This window comes from Elephantulus edwardii, unplaced genomic scaffold (assembly GCF_000299155.1).
Source record: "Elephantulus edwardii isolate Elephantulus edwardi_28Jun2011 unplaced genomic scaffold, EleEdw1.0 scaffold00281, whole genome shotgun sequence".
NCBI lineage: Eukaryota > Metazoa > Chordata > Mammalia > Macroscelidea > Macroscelididae > Elephantulus > Elephantulus edwardii.
In genome coordinates, this window is record NW_006400031.1 from 2,789,531 (window position 1) to 2,812,758 (window position 23,228).

A 23,228-nucleotide genomic window follows, 5' to 3' on the forward strand; every position below is an offset into this window, starting at 1 on the left:
TAATGTTTGTTTTATGTATTTTGCTGGTCTTTTATTTGGTGCATAGATATTTATTATTGTTATGTCCTCTTGTTCTATTGACCCTTTCAGCATATAAATAGTGTATTAATCATTGTTGTTGTTGTTGATTACACTGAGTCAGAATCAACCCATAACTGACCCTCCAGCAGATTTTCAGAGGCAGTTAGTCACATGGGAGGAGATTGTCCATCCTTCTCGTGTGAGGCAGGTGGTAGATTTGAACCGTGTACTTTCAGGATTGCAGCACAGCTTCTTGCCACTAGGCCACCAGAGAAGAATGAATAATAAAAACAATGTTCTGGCATAACTTCCCAGATTGCTGGCACCTCTCAGTCATTTGCCCCAGAGCCTCTTTAGAAGCCCCAGTGGGAAGGGGAAGTAGTACAGGGCTCATCCCAGAGCTGAGCTTCCCCGTCACACACACACACACACACACACACACACACACACACACAGAATCATACGTACGCACATCCATGCACGCAGACACATGAAGACAGACAGACAGATATAAATGTAAATACACAGTTACACATCTGATGTTCATACAGAAAATCAAACACACACAAACATGCATTTATACTTACTGCTCATAAACACGCACATACTTCCACCACAGTAGCTTCATTTTATTGAATGGATATATTGGCCTTCCTTCTACATTTTAACAAAAAAATTCCTGGTTTGGAAGAAAAAAAGGCTTTCTTTGGAAATCACCAATCTAGGTCATGTTTGTTGTAGTTAGGTGCCATCAAGTCAACTATGACTCATATTGACCTTATGAATAATATACCCAGATCTTGCCCTGCATTGGACCAACCTCAAGATCTCTGTCTTGGTCAAGTCCACTGAGGTAAACATGTGTCAAGCCATGCAGGGTCTTCCTCTCTTTCACTGATCCTCTGCCTTTCCTAGTACAATATGTATCTCCAAGGACTAATTCCTCTTGAAAATATGCTCAAAGTATGTTAGATGAAGTTTCACCATTGTTGCCTCTAAGGAATGTTCTAGTTGCACTTCCTTCAGGAATGATTTGTTTGTTCCTTTGGCAATCCATGGAATAGTCAGCACTGAAATCTACCAGCTGTTAGGAAGAAGAAACTACAATAGACTCATGTTCATATAGTAAAGGGTCCACACTGATTTTTATAAAATCACTTTTGAGAATAAGAAAATAATTTGTTTTATTTTTAAATTTAAATTTATCATTAATTTCAGTAAGAATTTACAGAGACTTTGGATTTCCATTCATTCATGTTGCACTTTTCTCCCTTCCCAAGCCCCTCCCCCCCGAACACTCCCCTCTTGAAAAAGTAAAAGACAAATTCTTTCATTGTTTTACAAACCCTCCCCCAGGTCCACTCCACCATGTAGCCTTCGCTCTAGACTCTTGTTATGACAAAAATACCTAATCACATATCCCTTTTAAATAGTTTTCTCCCTCATCTGTTTCAATGCAGTATACATTATTGAACCCATCTTTCTCAGTCTCTCCGCAACCCCAAGGTCAGTCCTGTTTTACAACAGTGGTACCATGCAGTATTTGTCCTTTGGTGACTGAGATACTTCACTCAGCATAAGGTCCTCCCGGGTCACCCATTTTGAGTAATATTGCATGAGTTCCTTATTTTTCAATGCAGCATAGTATTCCATTGTGTGAATATACCACAGCTTCTCTACCCATTCATTTGTTGATGGGCACTTAGGTTGTTTCCAATTCCTTGCTATTGTGGACAAAGCCACGATAACATGGGTATGCAAAGAGAAGAATTTTAAGTAAATCAGTTAGCTCAACAAGTACAAGAGTGCTACATTTATGCTGAGTTGAAAGCAGGAACGGGTTTGAGTTGGTTCCAGTTAATATGTGAATGACCCTGCCTTGCTCATGTTGTTCAACATCTGCCATGTAAGAATCGAGCATTGAGTCCCAAAGCTTGTTGCCCATCAGTGTCATAGGAAGATGTTAGAACACCAGATTTCTGCCTCCTAACTCAGATCTAGAATCTGTGCAATCCAGTGATTTTAAGTATTGGATTTCCTATGAGGGGACTGAACTGATGATAGGCAAGATTCTTCAACCATCAACTTCAGCAACACCTGAGAATGTGTGGGACATCTATTATTATTTTAGGGGCAATGATTAAGACACTCCTTGAAACCAACCAGAATATGTCCCATAGTAGAAACTCCCTTGGAAAATGATGCTCTTGTTATGTTATTCTTCCAACATGCCATGAGGTAAGTATTATATGATTATCATTTCACCAATGAGAAAACCAGGTCAGAGAAATCATATCATTTGTCCTGCTTTATATAGGGTGAACTTGGAGGAGAAGTGTTTGAATGGTCTGAACCCTGCACTTAGGGACAACACTGTGTTCCACCTGTTATGGGCTGGCCTCGTGTCTTTAGAAGGTCAGACTGCCCCTTTCCGTACACCTTTTGTAACTGTCTGAGTCACTAATAGCTTCTGGCTCTTCTTTGTATTTCCCTCACATCCTCAGAAGCTTCTGGATTCAGGTGGCTGAGTCGTCCCTATCTGGGGCATTTTGTGTTTTCTCCTGTGAACTGCGCTCACCAAGCAGCAATTGTTTTCAAGGCCTGGGGCTCTATAATAAGTGAAGGCAGGAGCAATAGCACTGCAACCGTTTATATTCTTTGACAGTTCATTTAACGTCATCTCTGTAACTTATGGAATTCGACATGAGCACAGCCAGTCCATGATCTTTGCAATCACTTGCTATGCATCAGAGAGTTAGACAGTGACTAAGGAGGATAGAAGGAGAGTTGATGTCTTTGAGCTGTGGTGCTGGAGAAGAGTATTGAGTATACCATGAACTGCTAGGAGAACAAACAGGTTCATCCTGGAGAGGGTGAAACCAGGTTGCTCTTTGGAGGCAAGGATTCTGAAGCGTCATCTGACATACTTTAGACATGTTGCAAGGAGGGATCAGTCATTAGAGAGGGACATCATGCTTGGAAGAGTGGAGGGACAGAGAAAGAGAGGAAGACCATATATGAGATGGACTGATTCAGTGACTGGGGTAATGGTGGTAGATGTGTCAGAGACAATGAGATTGGCACAGGATAGCACAGGGTCTAGGGCTGTTGTACATAAAATCACTATGAGTTGCAGGTGACTTGATAGCACATTACAACAGCACCCAAGCCACCCAGCCTTTGGACTGTATAGCAGATCCCAGTGGGCTTTCCAAGGCTGTAAATCACACGGATGAGGATGCCCCTCTTCCTTCTTACAAGCAGCTCGTGAAGGCACTGTCTGCGAGTTAGCAACACAACTCCCTACAGACTCCACCACCACAGCTCCCCTGGCACACAGTAGGTGCTAAGAAAAAAATGCATAGACTCGAGGTTGAAGGCAACATGGTCTTGAACAGTCCTTTTCAAGGTGAGGTTCCTCTGTCAGCAGACTCTCCCGCTCCTGGGAGCCCCGGCTAGAAATGCAAATTCTCGGCCCACTCTACATCAACAGAGTTAGAAGCTCTGGGGATGGACCCTTCCAGGTGACTCTGCACACCAAGGTTCAGAGTCACGGGAATAAAAGGATGAAGGTGAGGGCAGGTCTGGCTAGAAAGCCTGATGCTGAATTTCCCGGCTATGTAACCTCACAAAAGGCATTTCCTTTTTCTGAGTCTGCTTCCCCATGTTAAAATGGGGGGGGGTGGATATCCATTTCATAATGTTATTTATAAGGTGATGATTTATTAGCAATGGTTATAAAGTGCTTCTCATGGTGCTAAGACCTTGAGAACATTTCATTTCCTTTGGCCTCTACCCTTTGAGTGGTCTTAGTTGATTGGCTCACTGACCATAGCAGTGTCCAACTCAGGTGAAATAATCAGGTTATATTTATGCATCTCTCTAGCTCTAGCCGTATGTTACTTCCTGCAGTTGAAAAGAACAGTGAGAATGGCAGTGACCCACTCCTTCACTCTCAAGTTCACGAGCAACATTTCTCTTCACTGACCAGCTTCTTAAGGCTATGGTTTGGCTGCAGGATAGAAACAACGTTGGCTCCCACCACAGCCCTTGTGCTGAGTCTTCAGCTGAGCTTACTGCACTCTTGAAATCACAATAAGGGAAGTGTCATCACTAGGGTTGGTGTCTAACAGTAACTAGTACAGTAACTAGAGATGCCTTCTCACCAAGAACTTGTTCCCATTCTACATGATAGAGAACCCTCCACATAGTTACTGACACTGTGTTGATTCTAACCCATAGAAATATTCCATCAGCTTTCTGAAGGAGTAGATCTTAATGGGAGGAGACTGTCCATCAGTGTCTCCTGGAGCTGCTGGTGGATTTGAACTGCCAGATTTAGCACATGTGTTTGGTTGACAGTGGGACTTTCTACAGACTATGCCACCTCAGCTCCTTACATAGATCATGATAATGTTTAATATTCATTTTAATCAGAGAATAATGTAGTAAATAGAGCTGTAAATTGCCTAAATATAACATATTTATATTATATGAATACTAATAAAAAATTGTTTTGCAAAATAGTCTTATATTATTTACTATAATGTAATGCAGTGGAATTGTTTTTTAAAACGTTCCCCTTTCTTTTAATTACACCTTCATTTACTCACACATACACACACACAACCCCACCAAACCTCACTGTTGATTTTTTGTTGTTGATTGCCTTCAAGTTGAGCACAACTCATAGTGACCCTATGAACAAAAAGCCTGAAGCCCCACTACAACCATCGACATTTGTCAAAGTTCATAGAGTTTCTGGAGGCATGTTATTCAGAAAGTGAATAGAGGTTCACAAATACTAATTACTACAATATTGTAACTAAAAACCAGGAAATTTGAGAAAGTCAGTGGCTATAAGAACTTCACAGTAAAAGAAACAACAGGATGTAATTGCCATGAAGCAAAACAAAACCACATGATCTGAAGTGTCGTGACTGAGTGATCATGGCAGCTTGGACCGGAATGTATTAGAAGGTTCTAAAGTAAATAAGTGTGGAGTTTCAGCCTTGTAGCTATATTAATAGATGTAAACTGGGCTTACAAATAATGTTCTTTTTCCCACTGACAGGGATTTTTTTTTTAAATTATTAACTTTCTTCTGAAACAAAGTGTACAAATTTTATAGATGGTCATTTTGGTACTACCCTTTCTTACAGAGCTATCTGGTACAAACTACAGGCCAGTCTCCCCGACTCCACTGATACCACTTAGTTAGGGGACAAGATAAGAAAATAATACTGTTGTTCTTACCTGGTATGGAACAGCTCCCTGACTCATAGTAACCACGTGCACAATACTCTTCCCATCCCATGCCATGGTCACTGGCAGACTGAATCATTGGGCCCAATGGTCCATTGACTGGTTTTCAGAAGTAGGAACTTTCTTCCTGATCCTTCTTAGTCTAGAAGTTCTACTGAAACTGTAATAGTGACACCCAGCCTCCAATTAAAGATGGGTAATATCTCTACTCTGTGACACTGATGTGTCAAATGCGCTAATTGTTGGTTACCCAATGCGGAGTGGGGTGCAGCTCCCCGATGAAAACAAGCTTGGAAGCAGGAGTGGCATCCACTTCCATAATAGCTTGCCTCCGGAAACCCTACGAACCTGGAGAGAGAATGAAAGGCACCCAAGCATCTCGGACTCTCCTTCATAGGTTTGCTATGAGTCGCCTGCAACTCGATGGCACTTAACAACAACAACGTCTCTACTGGAAGCACATTGACTGAGAATCCAAGCCAAATTTTCCACAAGTGATGTGAAAACACTGCCACTAAGAACCACCAATGGCCTCTGGAAAATTATAAGGCAGCTATTAATCAGATGAAGCAAAGGAGAGTGATCAGCTCTACTAAGAAAGAATTGGAAATGAAAACTAAAATATTAGAATAGAGAAATTAGAGCTAAAGTGTCCCTCAGAGAGTAAATCTATTTTCACTTGACAATGAGAAAATCATAGCCCAGAGAATCTTAGTGGAGGATTCAGTTCACCCCCACTAGGGTTGGGCTCCTAATAATGTCTCCATACGTGTGTTCTGCTCATCCTTCATAACTAAGGAGCCTCTACTACTAATGACTGCTTGTCCCTGGCTACTTAGAAGTGCTTTGTTTAGTCTAGATCTCTTTCCTTTCCAGGTAAATGTGACAATTTCCCTTTCTATCTCCTTGAAAATGGAATTTGGTATCTGTATTGGAATTGCATTGACCATGTTAATTGCTTTTGGTAGGATTGTCATTTTCAAAATATTGAGTTTTCCTATCCATGAACAGGGCACATTTTCCCATTTCTTTTGGTCTTTTATTGTGTCTTGCAGACATGTTTTGTAGTTTTCTTTGTATAGGTCTTTTGTATCTCTCGCTAGGTTCACTCCCAAGTATCTCAATTTGTGGTTGACTATTGTAAAGAGTATTGCTTTCTTGGTTTCCTTCTCTGAATTCTCTTTGTGGAGAAATCCCACTGATTTTTGGATATTGATTGTATATCCTGTCATGCTACTAAATTGGTCTACTAGCTCCAGCAGGGTTTTTTTGCTGAGTCTTTGGGCTTTTCTGTGTGCCCTATCATATCATGTGCATATAGCAATAATTTAACCATCTCTCTGCTGATCTGAATGTCTTTTATTTCCTTCTATTGTCATATTGTCCTAACAAACACTTCCAGTACAATATTGAGTAGAAGTGGTGACAGTGGGCATCCTTGTCTGGTCCCTGTTTGCCAGGAAAATCCTTTTAGTCTTTCTCCAATGAGAATGATATTCGTTCTTGATTTGCATATATACTTTTCACTATGTTGAGGAAATGCCCTTCTATTCCAATTTTGCTGAGTGTCTTAATCAGTAAAAGTTATTGGATTTTGTCAAATGCCTTTCTTCATCAATTGCTAAGATCATATGTTGTTGTTGATTGCCTTCGAGTTAAGCATGACTCATAACAACCCTGTGAACAAAAGGCCTGAAGCCCCTCTAAACTATCAATATTTATTAAAGTTCATAGAGTTTACAGAGACATGTTATTTAGGAAGTGAATGCCACTCCTGCTTCCAATGGATCTTGTTATTTGCTTTGTTAATATGGTGAATTATGTTGATTGGTTTTCACATGTTGAACCATCCTTGAATACCTGTTATGAATCCCACTTGATCATGATGAGTTTATTTCATGTGCTTTTGGATTCTATTGGCTAGGATTTTGCTAAGGATTTTTGCATCTGTATTCATGTAAAATATTGGTCTGTAGTTTTCCTTTTGGATGATATCTTTGCCTGATTTTGGTATTAGGGATATGCTTGCATCGTAGGATGACTCTGATAGTTATTGCTTCTTTTTCGAGTTTCTGAAATAATTTAAGTAGAATTGGTAATAGATTATCTCTGAATGTTTAGTAGAACTCAGCTATGAAGCCATCTGGTCCAGGACTTTTCTTATGGAGAAGTATTTTTATGACCTGCTCAATTTCTTCTTTTGTGATTGGTCTGTTCAGGTGTTCTATATTTGTCTTTGTCAATCTGGGTAGGACATGAGTTTCAAGGAATTTGTCCATTTCCTCCAAGTTTTCTAACATCAGTTCTTCATAGTATTCCAATATTATCAATTTAATTTCATCTGGTTCTATTGCGATATTATCTCTATAATTTCGGGCGCTTTCCCCCCCCCCCTCAGTACCAATTATTTTATTTAAGAACAAAGTGAGGATTATTTTAGTTAAGATGAAGTGGAGATTAATTAACAAGAGCATCACTGAACTCTATCTTTTCTCAAACCAGTTACCCCAAATCTCCTACCTCCTTTCAGGTCCTCCCCCCACCCCCCAATTTCTTCCTTCCTTAGTGAATGAGGAACTTAAATAAAAAATCCCTAGTACAAATCCCAGGGCTATGTCCAAATTTTTCCTCTTTCCTCTGCCACCCATTCCTAGGAAGGGCAGGCGTTTAATTCAGTTGGAATGCATGAGAGAACTCACAGAACAGAACTGGAGAGGGGGGAAGGCTTCCCCGTGAGGGAAGGGGACTCAGGAGTCCAGCATAGTAAAGTGAGGGCCTCCATAGCCTGGGCAAAGGAAAAGGCACCAGTCCTCCTGGGAAAGGAGAGCCAGCAGGCTCAAAATTCTCTTGTTGGGAATAGCCACCACCAGATCTTTTGTCCTTCTGACACAAGCTACAGAACCACACACAGACCACATCCTTCTCAAGGCTGAGCTACTAGGCGATGTGGTTGTTCTGCTGCAGGGTGGGTTTGGGACACTGCAGGAATAGGCTTTCTAGGCTGCCTCTCACTCAGGTTTCAATGCTTGTTCACTTTCTCTTTCAGACCTCCTGCAGGAGGGTCTCTGTTTTGCATATCTCCTGAAGGTTTTCATTGCTGTCTTCTCCACCCACTTCTGTTGCAGGGGCTGCAGCTTATGTTCTTATAACTAAGCTGCAGAGCCTCGAAGCAACAGATGGTTGTTTGGCCAAACACCTTCCCAAAGAGAACTCCCACAGTGAACTCCCTATATCGGCTTGGATATTGCCCAGAATGATCCTCATTTGTTTTAAGAGTTTAGCAAACTGGTCCAGATGTGGAGTTTTGATGTTTTGGCTTTGACCTCATCTAGTTTCTCCTTGTCCTCTTTCACAGAAGGGGTAGCAGTGCCAGGTTCAGGCACGGAGGAGGTCCCCTCGGAGATGCTCTCCACCCCAGCCATTGGAAAATCAAAAGCCAGTCTCCTGCTTGACAGGTAGGGATACTCACCACTGTACTAACCAGAATGGCCTATAATTTCTTAATTGAGTTATCTGTGTCTTCTCTTTTTTTCCCTTTTACTAACTTTGCCACTGATTTGTCAATTTTATTGACCCTTTTAAGTAATGAGCTCCTGGTCTTATTGATGGTTTCAATTTTTTTTTTCTTCTATTTTCTATCTCATTGATTTCAGCTCTTGCCCTTAAAATTTTCTTTCTTCTAGAGGCTGTTAGATTGTTGTTCTTTTTCTATTTGATGAAGATGTTGAATTAGATAATTGATTTTTCCTCTTTCTTCTGTTTTTTTGGTGTTTGCCTTTTGCTATGAACTTCCCCCTGAAGACTGCCTTAGCTGTATCCCAGAGGTTTTGGTATGTTGTATTTTCATTTTGTTTGTTTCACGGAACTTAATCTTTTTCATTCTTTATTTCTTTTATAAGTCAATCATATTCTAGTAGAAAGTTATTCTGTTTGCACATGAGTGGTTTTGTAAGCTGTACTCTCTCCTGGTTAATTTCTGGTTTTATGGCATACTGATCTGAGAAGATATATTATTTCAAAGTTGGGTTGTTTTTTTTGTTAATTTTTTTAGGCTTTCTTTGTGTCTTAATGTATGGACAGTTCTGGAGAATGTCCCATATGCACTTCAGAAGAAAGTGAATTGATTTATAGTTGGGTTCAGTAACCTGAATATGTCCTTAAGGTTGAGTTGACTGTGTAGTTTAGCTCTTCTGTGGTTTTGCTGAGTTTCTTTTGGGTTGACCTATCCTTTGGTGTTAGTGGTGTATTGAAGCTTCCTACCACTATTGTGGTGCTATTTCTTTCTTCATTTCTGTTAACTGTTGTATGGATTTTGCAGGTCTATCACTTGGTGCATAAATGTTGACCAAGGTTGTGTTTTCTTAATCTATTGTCCTTTAATCAGTGTGTAATGTCCTTTCTTATCTTTTATAATTATTTTTATTCTGAAGTCTATTTTATCAGAGATTAGTATTGCCACTCCTGCTTTCTTTCTGGTTGTCATTTTCTTGGTATATTTTTTTTTCCAGCCTTTGACTTTGAGTCTGTCTTTTTCTTCATTTTTGTAGCTGTTTCTTGTGTAGGCAACATATGATGTACTTTGGGTTTTTTTATCCAATCTTCTACTATTTTTCTCTTGATTGGCACATTTAGTCCATTCACATTAAGTGGGATTATTGTCAGGCCAGGTTTTATTGTTGCTTTTTGTTGTGTTTCTTTTTCTGTTGTTTCTGGTTACTATGGTCCATGAACCTCCCTTTGACATCTCTGTGTGAAAGACTTTGCTTAAAATTTGTTGTGGTTTTGGTCTTATTTTCACAAATTCCTTAAAGTTACTTCTTTTCTGTGAAGAATTATATTTCTCCTTTATATTTCATGGAGAGCTTTGCTGGGTATAGAATCCTTGGCTGGCCATTGTTTTCTTTCAACTTTCTGTATATGCCATTCCATTGTTTTCTAGTTCACATAGTTTGTGCTGAGAAACCAGAACTTAATCTAATTGATGTTTTTCTTTTTGGGTCTATTCTCTTTGGTGTTCACTGTACTTTTTGAGTAAGGATTTCCCATTCTTTAAAATACCTGGGAAGTTTTCTTCTAGTACTTCATTCACAATTTTCTTAGTAAATTTCCCATTACTCCTATGTTCTGGAATTCCAGTCATACATATGTTGTTTCTTTTGATGTCATCCTGCATGATTCTAATGTTTTCTTCATTTCTTTACATCTAATCTCTGATTTTTCTTTTTATATGTTTCCAATGAGGCTCTTTTCTACTTTTTTGTCCTACCAGTGCTGGACACTTTTTGCCATTTCAGTCTTCATATTCTGGCTTGTATTTTCATTCTTTTCTGTTATTTCCAGTACTGCGGTGGCTATACCCTCTCTATCTTGTGATGGTTTTTTAAGTGCTTGTACATCTTTTGCATTTTCTTCCATAGCTGTTCAAGTTGCTTCTCATTATTCTATTTCTTCTGGATTGCAGTCTCTGGAGTATTTACTCTCTTAGAGGTTTCCATTGTTTCTTCTATCATTTGCATCTTCTTCTGTAGCTGTTCGAATAACTCCACATCAACTTATTTCTTATGGTTCTCTCTGTATGTGGTATTAATTTGGTTTGCTTTTTTCGAAGAAGAGTTATTTTGTTTTTTCACGATGATTGAGGCAGATTGCTGTTTTCTTAACATTATGTGAGTCTTTTCTTAGAAAATATTTGGTTGTGGAAGCTATATAGTGACCCAACGTATTGTTCCTGGCTACTTAGAAAGGTAGATTACAGCTTAAAATATGTATTGCCTAGAAAATGGGTTTTTTCCTGGAAATGTCAGCCCTAGTCAATCTTCTTGACCAGTGCTTAGGGAATCTTATTAGGGTTCTATGCAAATTAAATCAAGCATCACTTTCCTTCCAGGCTGAAAAATATCTTTGCTTCTTGGTCATACTTCAGCACTTGCACAAATCAGTCAATCATGTCACCTCTGCTCCACCCCAGGGAAGGAGGCCAGATGCTGAATGGTGAATTAATGATATTTCTAATCAAAAGGAAGGATTTAACTACAGCAATAGAACATATACTTGCACATAGATTATAAAACATTTCCTCTTTGGAGTCTGTAGAGAAAAGTATTTTCCTGATTGGATATTTTAACTTCAGGGTTATCAAGTTTGCTTTATCTCAGTCACGAGTACAGCTTCCCATGTCAACTGAATCAGTCTGAACACCCAGGGTACTCCTTTGCTCTCCTTGCATTATAATCTCCCCATCCCATAATCTAGGACTGTGTGACAGGGTAAATGTGCAGACCAGGGAGGGAGACCCAGGGAAAAGGATCGTTCTCATATTCACCTTGTCTGCTTCTATCCCTCAGCACTTTGTTGTTGTTGTTGTTGTTATGTGCCGTCGAGTCGCCTGCGACTCATAGCGACCCTATGTGCATCAGCCCTAAACTCTGCTCTGTCCTGTGCCAATCGCACTGTCTCTGACACTCCCATCCCAATTATCCCAGTCACTGAATCAATCCACCTCATAGAGGGCCTTCCTCTCCTGCGCTGTCCCTCCACCCTCCCAAGCATGATGTCCCTCTCCAAGGACCGGTCTCTCCTCTCCAAAGTATGTTAGATGGAGCCTCAGAATCCTTGCCTCCAAGGAGCCACCCGGTTTAACCCTTTCCAGGACAAATCTGTTTGTTTTCTTGGCAGTCCATGGTATTCTCAATACTCTTCTCCAGCACCACAGCTCAAAGGCATCAATTCTCCTTCTATCCTCCTTGGTCATTGTCCAACTCTCTGATGCATAACAGGTGATTGCAAAGACCATGGCCTGTATCAGACACACCTTAGTCTCCAGAGAGACACCACTGCTCTTCAGTACTTTGGAGAGGTCCCTAACAGCAGACTTTCCCATGGCAATGCGCCTTTTAATTTCCTGGCTGCTGGTGCCAAGACTGTTGACTGTGGAGCCAAGCAAACTAAAGCTGTGTACAATCTCAATCTCTTCACCATCCATCCTGATGCTGCCAATTGGTCCAGTGGTGAGAATCTTTGTCTTCTTGACATTGAGCCTCAATCCATATTGTAGGCTGCAGTCCTTGACACTCTGCAGCAAGCACTTCAGGTTTTCCTCAGAATAAGCAAGCAAGGTCATCTACACACCAGGTTGTTGATAAATCGTCCACCAATCTTAACCCCACATTTCTCCTCATAGAACCCAGCCTCCCGGACAATCTGTTCTGCATATAGGTTGAAAAGGTATGGAGAAAAGATGCATCCCCGGCATACACCCTTCCCAATTTTGAACCATGCCATGTTCCCTTGCTCTGTTCTGACGACTGCCTCCTGGTCCAAGTATAAGTTTCGCATTAGAACGATCAGCACTTTACCCATTTGAAAATCCAACCAGTCATCATATAATTCAAGTAAAGACTTTGGCTTTGGAACACAAGCCAGAACCTACAATTTTGAAACCGATTCTTCATTGATCACTGGACTGTTTTATGTTCAGTTATTCCATCTTTCTTTCTTAGGGACTGCTTAACTACTTTGGATGCTTCCATCCTGACAAACATTGTTTAGAATTAAACACTTCCATCTCCGTCTCCATTCTTAACACCCACCCTTATTTTTCCCCCTACAGTCCTGGGGAAAGGGCATCCACGGTCCTTAATGTTAGAAACAGACTCACTAAATTGTTATTATAAGTGTCGCCATTTTCCAGCCTTAACAGATCCAAAGTAAAATCCTCTAACTCTCTTTATTTCAGATCTTCATTGTATAAAATGGACTACAACACGTACCACACCCTGAGTTCTAGATCTGACATCAGTATGATTTTTTAAATTCTATTAGATAGGTGGTAGACATCTGAAACAAAAATATCCGGAAGTATTTCTTGATTCAATTCCCTTTCTGGTGTCTTTTGTTTTAGCCAATGGGACCGCTATCTTCCCAGTCATTTAGCTTAAAACCTAGGAGCCATCTAAATGCCCCCCTTTCCTCTTGTTTCATATTGAGCTCATTTGCCAAATTTATCTTTAGAGCATAAGCTGAATCCATCCTCTGTTCTCTACCTCCATGGTCACCACCATCATATATTGCTTGAACTACAGAGTAGCCTCTTAGCAAGTCTTCCTGCTTCTAGTCCTAACTTATTTTCCTTGATACAATTCATCCTTTGTACCATAGCATTCTTGATTCTTAAAAAATGCATATAAACTAGATTAAGTCTTCCCTTCATACAAGCCTGTGTTGCCTTATCCTGGCCTGTATTTCTACCCTCACATCCTCTCTCCCCTTTCCCTAGGAACTACACTCAGTCACATTGGCCTTCTAGTGTTTCCTAAAGCCTTTGCACTTGCTAGTCTCCTGTGCCCAAAGCAACAGTTCTTATCATGCAAGCCTCAGTTCAAATGTCAATGCTTCAGACAACTTTCCCTGACCAATAACTACTTTCTACTTTATCATCCTTTTTATTTTCTTTAAAGAATTTACTATTGCCTGGCGGGGGGGATCCCTGTCTTTTTGTTAACTGTCTCTCCCTTTTTGTTGTTGTTGTTGTTGTTGTTATGTACTGTTGAATTGGAACTGAGCCATTTGAGCTCTCATGGCCTCATGGCAAGAAACTGTGCTGCAATCCCAAAGGCACGTGGTTCCAATCCATCATCTCACATACTTTGGGTGTGCTGTTAGTAGAAGCCAGTCTTGGAAAAAGATATCCTGCTTGGAAAGATGGGAGGTCAGCAAAGGAAGGGAAGACCCTCAGAGAGATAGATTGACATAGTGACTGTAGCAGCAGGCTCAAGTATATCAGAGATGAAGATGACACAGTGACACAGGACAGGACAGGGTTCAGATCCAGTGTTCATAAAGTCACTGTGAATTGCAGTCGCCTCAGTGATGCTCAAGAAAAACAACTCCTTAGAATGTTATCAATCAAGAACATGTCAACCCACTCCCTGCATGCTACAGAGACAGGAGGTTTTGACAGAAGCTGTGAGCGACTTGTTATTCAACACTAAGGAGAAGTGGAATGATCACTCTAAGGCCTCCTTAGGGTGACACCAAATGCCATATTCACAACGTGGAAGCTGCACAGACCCTGAAGATACACAGGGGTATGAGAAAGTTGAAAGGAAAAATCGCCTGGAGAAAAGATTTCTAAGCATTGAAGATGTGCTGCCCTGAATCTCACCATCTCTCCAAAGAGTGAGGTCTGCCTGTCCTCTGAAGTCTAGAAAGAGAGCTACTCCAGGATCCCACCCTAAAGACCTGTAAACTTATTCAAGACCAGATTTTCACCAAAGGCATTATTCCAGCTGCCATTAAAGCCTTTCTTACTAATGTTGGCCCTGTGTACAGAGGAGGACTACACCTCATTGAGCTGACTTGCCAATTGTAATTTCTGTGGATATTTGCACAGCAAATTAATTTTGCATTCAACAGAACAAACACATTTTCTTTCTTGACGCTGGTTGCAATCTCCTCAGTGTAACACTTCCCTTCCCACTTTGTCCCTGAGTTCCCTTCTTTAGTCCGTCTTTTCTTTTCCTGCCTCTTTGGACTGCTGAGTGTAGTCTGTGGGCAAATTCTGCCCTTTGGTCTCATACAGTTTATTGCACTGAGAACATATGGGTTTACTAGACTGTGACCTTACCTTACTGCGCCCGGACTTACCTTTGGCTTCTGAGATCAGCTGTGTATACTTAGTAATTGGTACCATCCAGGAACTCCTTAAATCACCGTGTTGTCATTAAGTGCTGACAGTTCAGCTGTGATTTATAGTGGCCTTATGAGCAAGGTGTCTGAACCTTGGCCTATCCTGAGCCATTCTTGACATCTCCACTATGCTTTTTTCTTTAAAAAAAATTATTTCACATAGATTTGCTTACAAAGTTCATACACATTGTGTTTTACACTATTCTTCATTCACATTGTGTTTCATACTATCATTCCCATGCATTATGTTTTCTAAAATTAATCACCATTGGACTATGCCCGTCATCACCCTGTCTTTTCAGGTCCCGACCAGACCATTCCCATTTCCTTTACCCTCTCCCTCCAGCCACCACATTGTGCAACCCTGTCATTTTGCCCTTACACATTCTCACCCTACTGCTCCCACCCCTTCCTCTCTTGGGTTCCCATGCATGATTTACTAGTTACCCTTCTAATTTTACAATGATCTTATGCAGTATTTGTCCTATGAGACTGAATTAATTCACTCAGCATAATGCTCTCAAGTAACTTTCAAGTTCTGGAGTATTTTTCAAAATTATTACCCCGAGTGGTGCATATTGTTGTTGTTGTTGTTAAGTGCCATTGAGTCGCAGGCGACCGATAGCGACCTATGAAGGAAAGTCTTCAACACTTATGTGTCTTTCATCCTCTCTTCAGGTTCATAGGATTTCCAGAGGCAAGCTATGTACGGAAGTGGATGCCACTCCTGCTTCCAAGTTTGTTTTAATCGGGGAGCTCCATCAAACACTGTCCACCATGGGTGACCATTCTTGCATTTGACACATCAGTGTCACAGTGTTCAGCTTCACAGCAACCACAAGTTACCTCTATATGGCAAGTGGACACACCAGGGCTATACGACCTAGAGGAATGTGTGAATGTACCACAGTTTCTCAGTCCATTCATTTATATTTGGGCATTAGGGCTGTTTACATGTTCTTGTGATAGTGAATAACACTAATATGAGCACTGGTGTGCAAATCTCCATTTGTTTCTCAGTTTTATTTTCCTGATCTCTGATATTCTTGAGCCCACTCTTATAATCACCGTCTTATTGAGAGTCTTCCTCTTCTATGCTGACCCTCTATCTTTCCAGGAATGATGCCCTTTTCTGAGGACAGGCTTCTACTCACATACCCTAAATATGTGAAATGAAGTTTCACCAGCCTTGTTCCTGAGGAGCACCCTGGTTGCATTTTCTCTAAGACACACCTATCTGTTCTCTTGGCATTTCTCTTCTGCAGAATATTAAATAATGAGATATTCAGTACTTTTCTCCATTGTTTTTGTTATTTTTGTTAGGTGCTGTTGAGTTGAGTGTGACTCATATTGACCCTGTGAACAAAAGATTTGAACTCTGTTCTATCCTGTGCCATCTTCACAATTCCTGACACACAAGAGCCATTACAGCAGTCACCGTGTCAATCCATGTGGTTGAGGGTCTTCCTCTCCTTCCCCATCCCTGTACCCTTCACAGCATCATGCCCTTCTCAGAGGAATAGCCCCTCCTAGCAACACACCCAAAGTATGTGAGGTGACGCCTTGTCATTCTTGCCTCCAGAGAGCACTCTGGCTGCACCCTCTCCAGGACATATCTGTTTGTTCTCCATAGAACTTATTATTTAAGCATTTGCAGGAGTCATGCCAAGAAGCAACAAAAGACATAGTTATTCTCTCATTAAATTCCACAAAGCAGGGTGTTCAGCATATCCTCAAAACATCACCTCCACCCCCGTTAGTGCTTATTAACATGTTTTTAATTGTTAAAAATATGTTAACTACATCCAGCACCATCCACAGTATTAGAGGAGACTGGTGCTATTAATTCTGTTTGACTTATGAGGAAACTGATTCTCAGGAAGGTAAAAGAGTTGTTCAGTGTCTTATAGCAAGTCCAAGAGTCTGGTCACAACTACACTGGCCCCTCTAGTTTAATTTCCTCACCTGAATAATCCTGTTGTGAGTTATAAATCTGAAGTATGCTCCAAACTGTTTGCCCATCCATGTCTAGCATTGGAACTTCAATTCTACTGACCACAACGTTTTTGTTGCTGTTGTTATTATTATTGTTGTTAACCATCAAGTTGGAACCAACCCACACCTGATCCTCTGGAGGGTTTTCAAAGTCAGGTGGCCTCACAGGAGGAGATTGCACATTGTGTCCTGCAGAGCCACTGATGGCTTTGAACCCTGTGCCTTCAGGACTGCAATGCAGCTTTTTACCACTAGGCCACCTGTGCTTCATGGTATGGGAACATTTCCAGGCAACGTATTAGGGGTGGGATCTGGTATGACTTTTGCTTTTTTAGTGGCAAGGTTCAGATCTGGTGTTCATAGAGTTGCAATGAGTTTTGACTGACTCAGTGGCACCCGACAACAACTTTCCCCAAGTATCTGAGGTAACATTCTGAAAGTCAGAGGAAAATAAAGCTATTCCAAATATAGAAATACATCTAAGGCACATGAATAAAGTCTCAAACTTCATAAATGATGAAACTTGTCATAGCTCTTATTGCTTATTGATACTATGGAAATATTCTAAATATTTATTGCCAAGCCATCCCTGTGAGTGCTGCATAGTATTCCATTATATGAATGTATCACATCGTGCTGAACCACAATTTCTGAATTCATTCAGTTGTGGTTGAACATTTGAGCTGTTTCCATATTCTTGTGATGGTGAATAATGCTACTATGAACATTCGTGCAAAAATCTCTATTTGTGTCTCAGTTCTAATTTCCCTGGTGTATAAACCTAGTATTAGAATAGCTGGGTCACACGGAATTTCTTAGGATTTTGAAACTTGGGAGAGACTGGAGAGCATTGTACTGAGTAAATGAACTCAGTTTTATAAGAACAAAATCTGCATAAGACCATTATTATAAAAAATAAAAAAATAACTGGTAAGACATGTATGAGGAACCAATGAGGATCTGTGTAATTTACAGTCTCAGGAAACCCACTGGAGGGTCAGCTGAGTTGGTTCTCACTCCATAGCACATAACAACAACAACAATACTACAAACAAGGTTAACAAGAAGATGACAGTTCAGGTAAGCAAGAGATAACTGTCACATGTCATGAGAATTGGTGCATTATGTTCTCAAATTTTACTTTATTCTCTCTTTCTGTGTGTATGTTCTTCACTTACTTAATGCATACTTTCTAGGCACTGTGAAAAGATCATTCTAGACATAGTGTCAGTTTTTATAATTCTCAACTTTTAGATGAGAAACTTGAAGGTCAGAGGATTTCTGAGACCTGCCTGATAGCTCACAGCTAGTAAGTTAAAATAAGTATTTTTGCACATGGGTGTGTTGACCTCCAAAATGATTGTGCTCAAGGTCCAGACCCCAGTCCACCCAATGCCCCCCTTTCTTCTTACTCAGGGCCTTCAGGAAGCCATCAAAGTTGTCACTGCTCTCCATCTCCCAGGTTCCATTCTGGTCCCTCGACATGATGGCTTCTGAAGCGCTCAGAGTGACTCACTGTAACAGGTTGAGGAGCAGCTGCAGGGAGAATGTGTTAGAATAAGCTGCCTTTATAGCCAGTGAAGCAAACCAGGTTTATGACTATGAGATAACAGTTTCAAAGGTCACGCGCACAACCCAAAGGTCCTTTACTTTGCCAATTGAGTAGGACAGCTGAATTCCAGACACAGAGTCCTGAAGTGTCTCGCCAAGGCAGGACCACTGGATGGTTGTCCGGACCCCTACATGGACCTGACCCTACACAGGATAATGCGCTCAGTGCTTGGGAAAACGAGCAAGTTAAAGTAGCCCCCAGCACACGGCCCCCAAAGCTGGAGTCAGCCAGCTGTGCAGCCAGTAAAAGAGGTGGACACTCACCCTTCAGAGGCGCTGTGCTGGGCAGCATGCACACATCATCTTTCTTAACCTTAAAAACAAGAGCTCTTTTGTTGTTGTTGTTTGGTGCCGTCGAATCATCTATGACTCACAGCGACCCTGTGAACGAACAGCCTGAGCACTGTCCGTACATAGAGTTTCCAGAGACAAGCCATTTCGGAAGTGGATGCTGCTCCTGCTTCCAGGCTTGATTTAGTCGGGAAGCTCCAGCCAACACTGTCCACCATGGGTGCCCATTACCACGATTGGTGGCACATCACTGTCACAGTCTTCAGCATCACAGCAACCACGAGTTACCTCTGTACAGCAATGCACAGACCAGTGCTATACCACCTAGAAGAATGTTTGACAGGAAGACAATTTGGACCAGGCCGAGGGCCGCAGATGACAATCACCCACCTTCGGCCTGGTGGCATAACCTCCTTTCAGGTCCATTTTACAGACGGAAAAATCTTGAGGATATTGAATAGTGTGTTTAATAACAACTATTAATCAGGAGCTGTTGCTGTGTGTCATCAAGTCAGAACCAACCTACACTTGACCCTTGAGCAGGTTTTCAGAGGAAGTGAATCACACAGGAGGAGATTGTCCATCTTTCTCCTGTGGAGCAGCTGGCAGATTCACACCACACGCTGTGAAGTTGGCGAGGCAACCTTTAGGGAGTTCTGGTGGCCCCAGCTTAAGGAGGTGTACTGCACACCCAAAGGTATGTGGTTTGAATTCGCCAGATGATCTGCAGGAGAAAGATGGGCAATCTCCTCCCATGCAATTTACTGCCTGTGACAACCTGCTGGAGAGTCAGCTATGAGTTAGTTCCCACTCAACAACACGTAACAATATTAACTAAGAAAGCTGGTTTTGAAACTCAGTTTAGATCTGGTGACTATAAAATCTTTCCTTCAAATGCTTGGAACATTTAGTTCCAACCAGAATCTTTCTCCCTGGCTTCCCAGGAAGGGCTGAGAGAGATTCTAAGCAGTGGGTCACATAAGAAAGGCATGCATGCAGGGAAAAAGGTGCAACAATGAATGAATGGAATTCCAAAGTATCTGTAAATTTTCCATTAAAATTAATAATAAGAGAGAGAGAGAGAGAGAAAGAGAAAGGCATGCACAAGGAACATGAATCTCCTGGAAAAGACTGGGCCTAGATGGTGTCAGAGGACGGTAGGCATCTGCTTTAAGACTCTGGTAGAAAAAAGACATAAAAAGAATTTTCACAAAGGAAGATATTCAAATGGCAAACAGACACATGAAGAAATGCTCAAGATCACCAGTGGTAAGAGAGATGAAAATCAAAACCACAATGAGGTATCATCTCACTCCATTAACAGTGGCAAAGTAACAGATCAGCAAGTAATAAACGTTGGAGAAAATGTGGCAAGAAAGGAACTCTTATACATTGTTGGTGAGATTGTAAAATTGTACAACCATTCTGGAAGGCAGTTTGGTGCTTCCTCAAAAAGCTGAATATAGAAATTCCATATGACCCAGCTATTCCACTACTTGAATATACCCTGAGAAAATGAGAACTGAGGCACGGAGATTTGCATACCAATGTTCATAGTAGCATTATTTAGCATCACTAGAACATGGAAACAGTCCCAATGTCCAAACACAAACAAATGGGTTGAGAAATTATGCTACATTCACACAATGGAATACTATGCAGCATGCAGGAACAATGATTTTGATAAATTATTACCTAACTTGGTAGGGACTGGAGAGAATTATGCTGAGTGAACTAACTCAGCCCTACAAGGAAAAATATTGTATAAAAGCATTATTATAGAATAAGTACAAGGATCCAAGAGGGGTAGGAAAGGATGAAAGCAGAGAGATGAGGATGTGCAGGGGGTATTAATCATGGGGTTGGGGAAGAGGGAACTTGAAAGAATTTGGTTTTTAAACAATGTATTTGAATTTTGTAAATAAACTAGTAGAATTTTTTTAAAGACTCTGGTAGAGTTAAGATTAAGGAGAAGACTCCATAAATATTAACACTCTACCCCTAGATTGTTGTTTCTTCTCAGTTGTGAGAGGAGACCAGGTATTTTACTCTTACTACATTAAGTTTGGCTGTTTGAATTTCTCTCTTCTTTCACTAATAAACATGATACTATTTGAAAAAAAAAAATTGGGAGCAGACTGAGGAATGCCAGGACCAAGGTAAGTGTACCTAGCTAGGCGTTTGGACAAGAACCTCTCAGTTCAAGGGTCCTTTTTAAACTGACCAATCTCGCTGCTAGGAAAATATGTTGTTTTCTTGCTCTCAAACGTCATTCTAAGTGATATAAGTGTGAGCTCCTTGTAAGTCTAATCCACAGAGACTAGGGATCTCCCATGAGCTCACTAATAAACTCAGTGGAGGCCAGTGAGCAGTCTGCACTTCCTATTGTTTATGTGATGTGGAGCTGAAATCAGCCTTGATTTCATATTGAGATTCTCTGGAAACTCTGCAAAGTTGGCTTCAGTCTCTCCTCTATGTAACCTGTCCTTCTCTTCTGGCCTAAAGACACCTGGGACATACTGGATTGTTCTAATTCTTTTCACTCGTCCATGGGCTATCTGACAGCCCCTCTGAACTACTGAGAGGATACCCTTCTAAAGGGCTTTCTGCTTCTTCTCATTGCTGGCCTTCTGAACAACACTAGACCAATTTGGGGTAAGTGGTGGATGGTTCTTCTTTCTTGGGTCTCCTGTTTTCTTTAGACTTATTCCTAGTGCTAGGCCAGGTAGATCCCTTAGCTGTCTGGGCCGGTCTCTCTTGATATTGAGGACGCCTACGTCCTCTCTCTCTCTCTCTCTCTCTCTGTCTCTCTCAGAATTCCCACTACTTATCTCCCTCCCCAATCATGTGAGCCAGCCAATCCCACATCCCACCCTTCTTGGAACACTCTACAGGCATGTCTCCTCTGCTCCCTTAATATTCTCTTATTGGAAGAACCCAACATAGCCACAATATCAGTTAAATAATAGATCTCAATAGCCCCAAAATAGGACTCTTGATTTCAGCACTCTCAGAGACTTTGACAATTTCTATCAATGCAATGGCAAATGGTCGAAATGTTCAGACCTTCTTTGTTTTCTGCTTTCTCTGCCTCTCTGTCAAAACTGCTGTACTTCTCAAATTCTTTTAGCTCATTCTAAGCCCTCTTCTCTTTCCAATCAAAACTCCCTCACCTTTGAGCCTACTGATCAGTCAGCACCCCATAGTGCTCCCCCATCTCTGCCACACACAAATGTCGCCTGACCACAGCGGGCCCCCTCCATGTGCACCTAGAACTAGAAGAACTCATCCTTTCTTGCAACATGCCCAAGTATGCAGATGAAGCTTCAGAATCCTTGCCTACAAGGAGTAGCCTGGTTTCATCTTCTCTAGGAAGAAATTGTTTGTTCTCCTGACAGTCCATGGTATATTCAATACTCTTCACCACCACCATAGCTCAAAGGCATCAATTCTTCTTGTCACATTCCTGGTCATTGTCCAGCTTTCTGATGTACAGCAAGTAATTGTGAAAAATGTGGCCTAAATCAGGCACACCTTAGTCTCCAGATTGACATCATTGCTCTTCAGTACTCTAGAGAAGTCCCTGACAGCAGACTTTCCCAGAGCAATTTATCTCTTGATTTTCTGGATGCTGGTATCAAGAGTGTTGTTTGTGGAGTCAAACAAACTGAAACTCTTAACAATCTCAATCTCTTCACCATCTGTCATGATGCTACCAATTGGCCCAGTGATGAGAATTTTGTGTTTGTTTTTTTTTTTTTATGTTGCCCTTCAGACCATATTAAAGGCTGCAGTCCTTGCCCTGCAAGTTCTTCAGGTCCTCCTCAGTTTCAACAAGCAAGGTTGTGTCATCTGCATAAAACAGATTTTTAATAGGTCTTCCTTCTATCCTGATACCACACTCCTTATCATAGAGCCCAGCCTCTTACCTGATCTGTTCTGCATATATATTGAAAAGTTATGGAGACAGGACACATCCCTGGCATACACACCTCCCAATTTTGAACCATGCTTTGTTTCCCTGCTCTCTTCTGAAGACTTCTTCCTGGTCCAAGTATAGGTTTTGCATAAACACAATCAAGTTTTCTGAGATTCCCTTTTTTCTTAGAGTTAGCCACAGTTTGTTATGATTCACACAAATGCTCTTGCATAGTCAATGAAACACAGATAGACATTCCTCTGATACTCTCTGCTTTCACCTATGAGCCTTCTAACATTTGCTATAATATCCTTAGTACCACAGCCTCTTCTAAACCCAGCCTGCACAGCTGGTTGTTATCTGCTGATGTGTTGTTCTGGTCATTTTTGGAGAATTTTCAGCAGAATCCTGCTTGCATTTGATATCAATGATATTGTTC

General features: G+C 41.1%; 1 protein-coding gene and 1 pseudogene across 1 annotated transcript in view; both read right to left on the reverse strand.

Moving 5' to 3' along the window:
• LOC102874815 (retinol-binding protein 2-like) overlaps positions 1-18,453 on the reverse strand; it is a 31,314-nt gene extending 12,861 nt beyond the window's left edge. Inside the window, exon 1 of the mRNA XM_006900348.1 lies at positions 18,381-18,453. Coding sequence (XP_006900410.1) covers positions 18,381-18,453 — 73 coding nt within the window. The remainder of the gene's footprint in view (positions 1-18,380) is intronic.
• LOC102871999 lies at positions 7,959-8,708 on the reverse strand (annotated as a pseudogene).
• Positions 18,454-23,228: the final 4,775 nt, after the last annotated feature.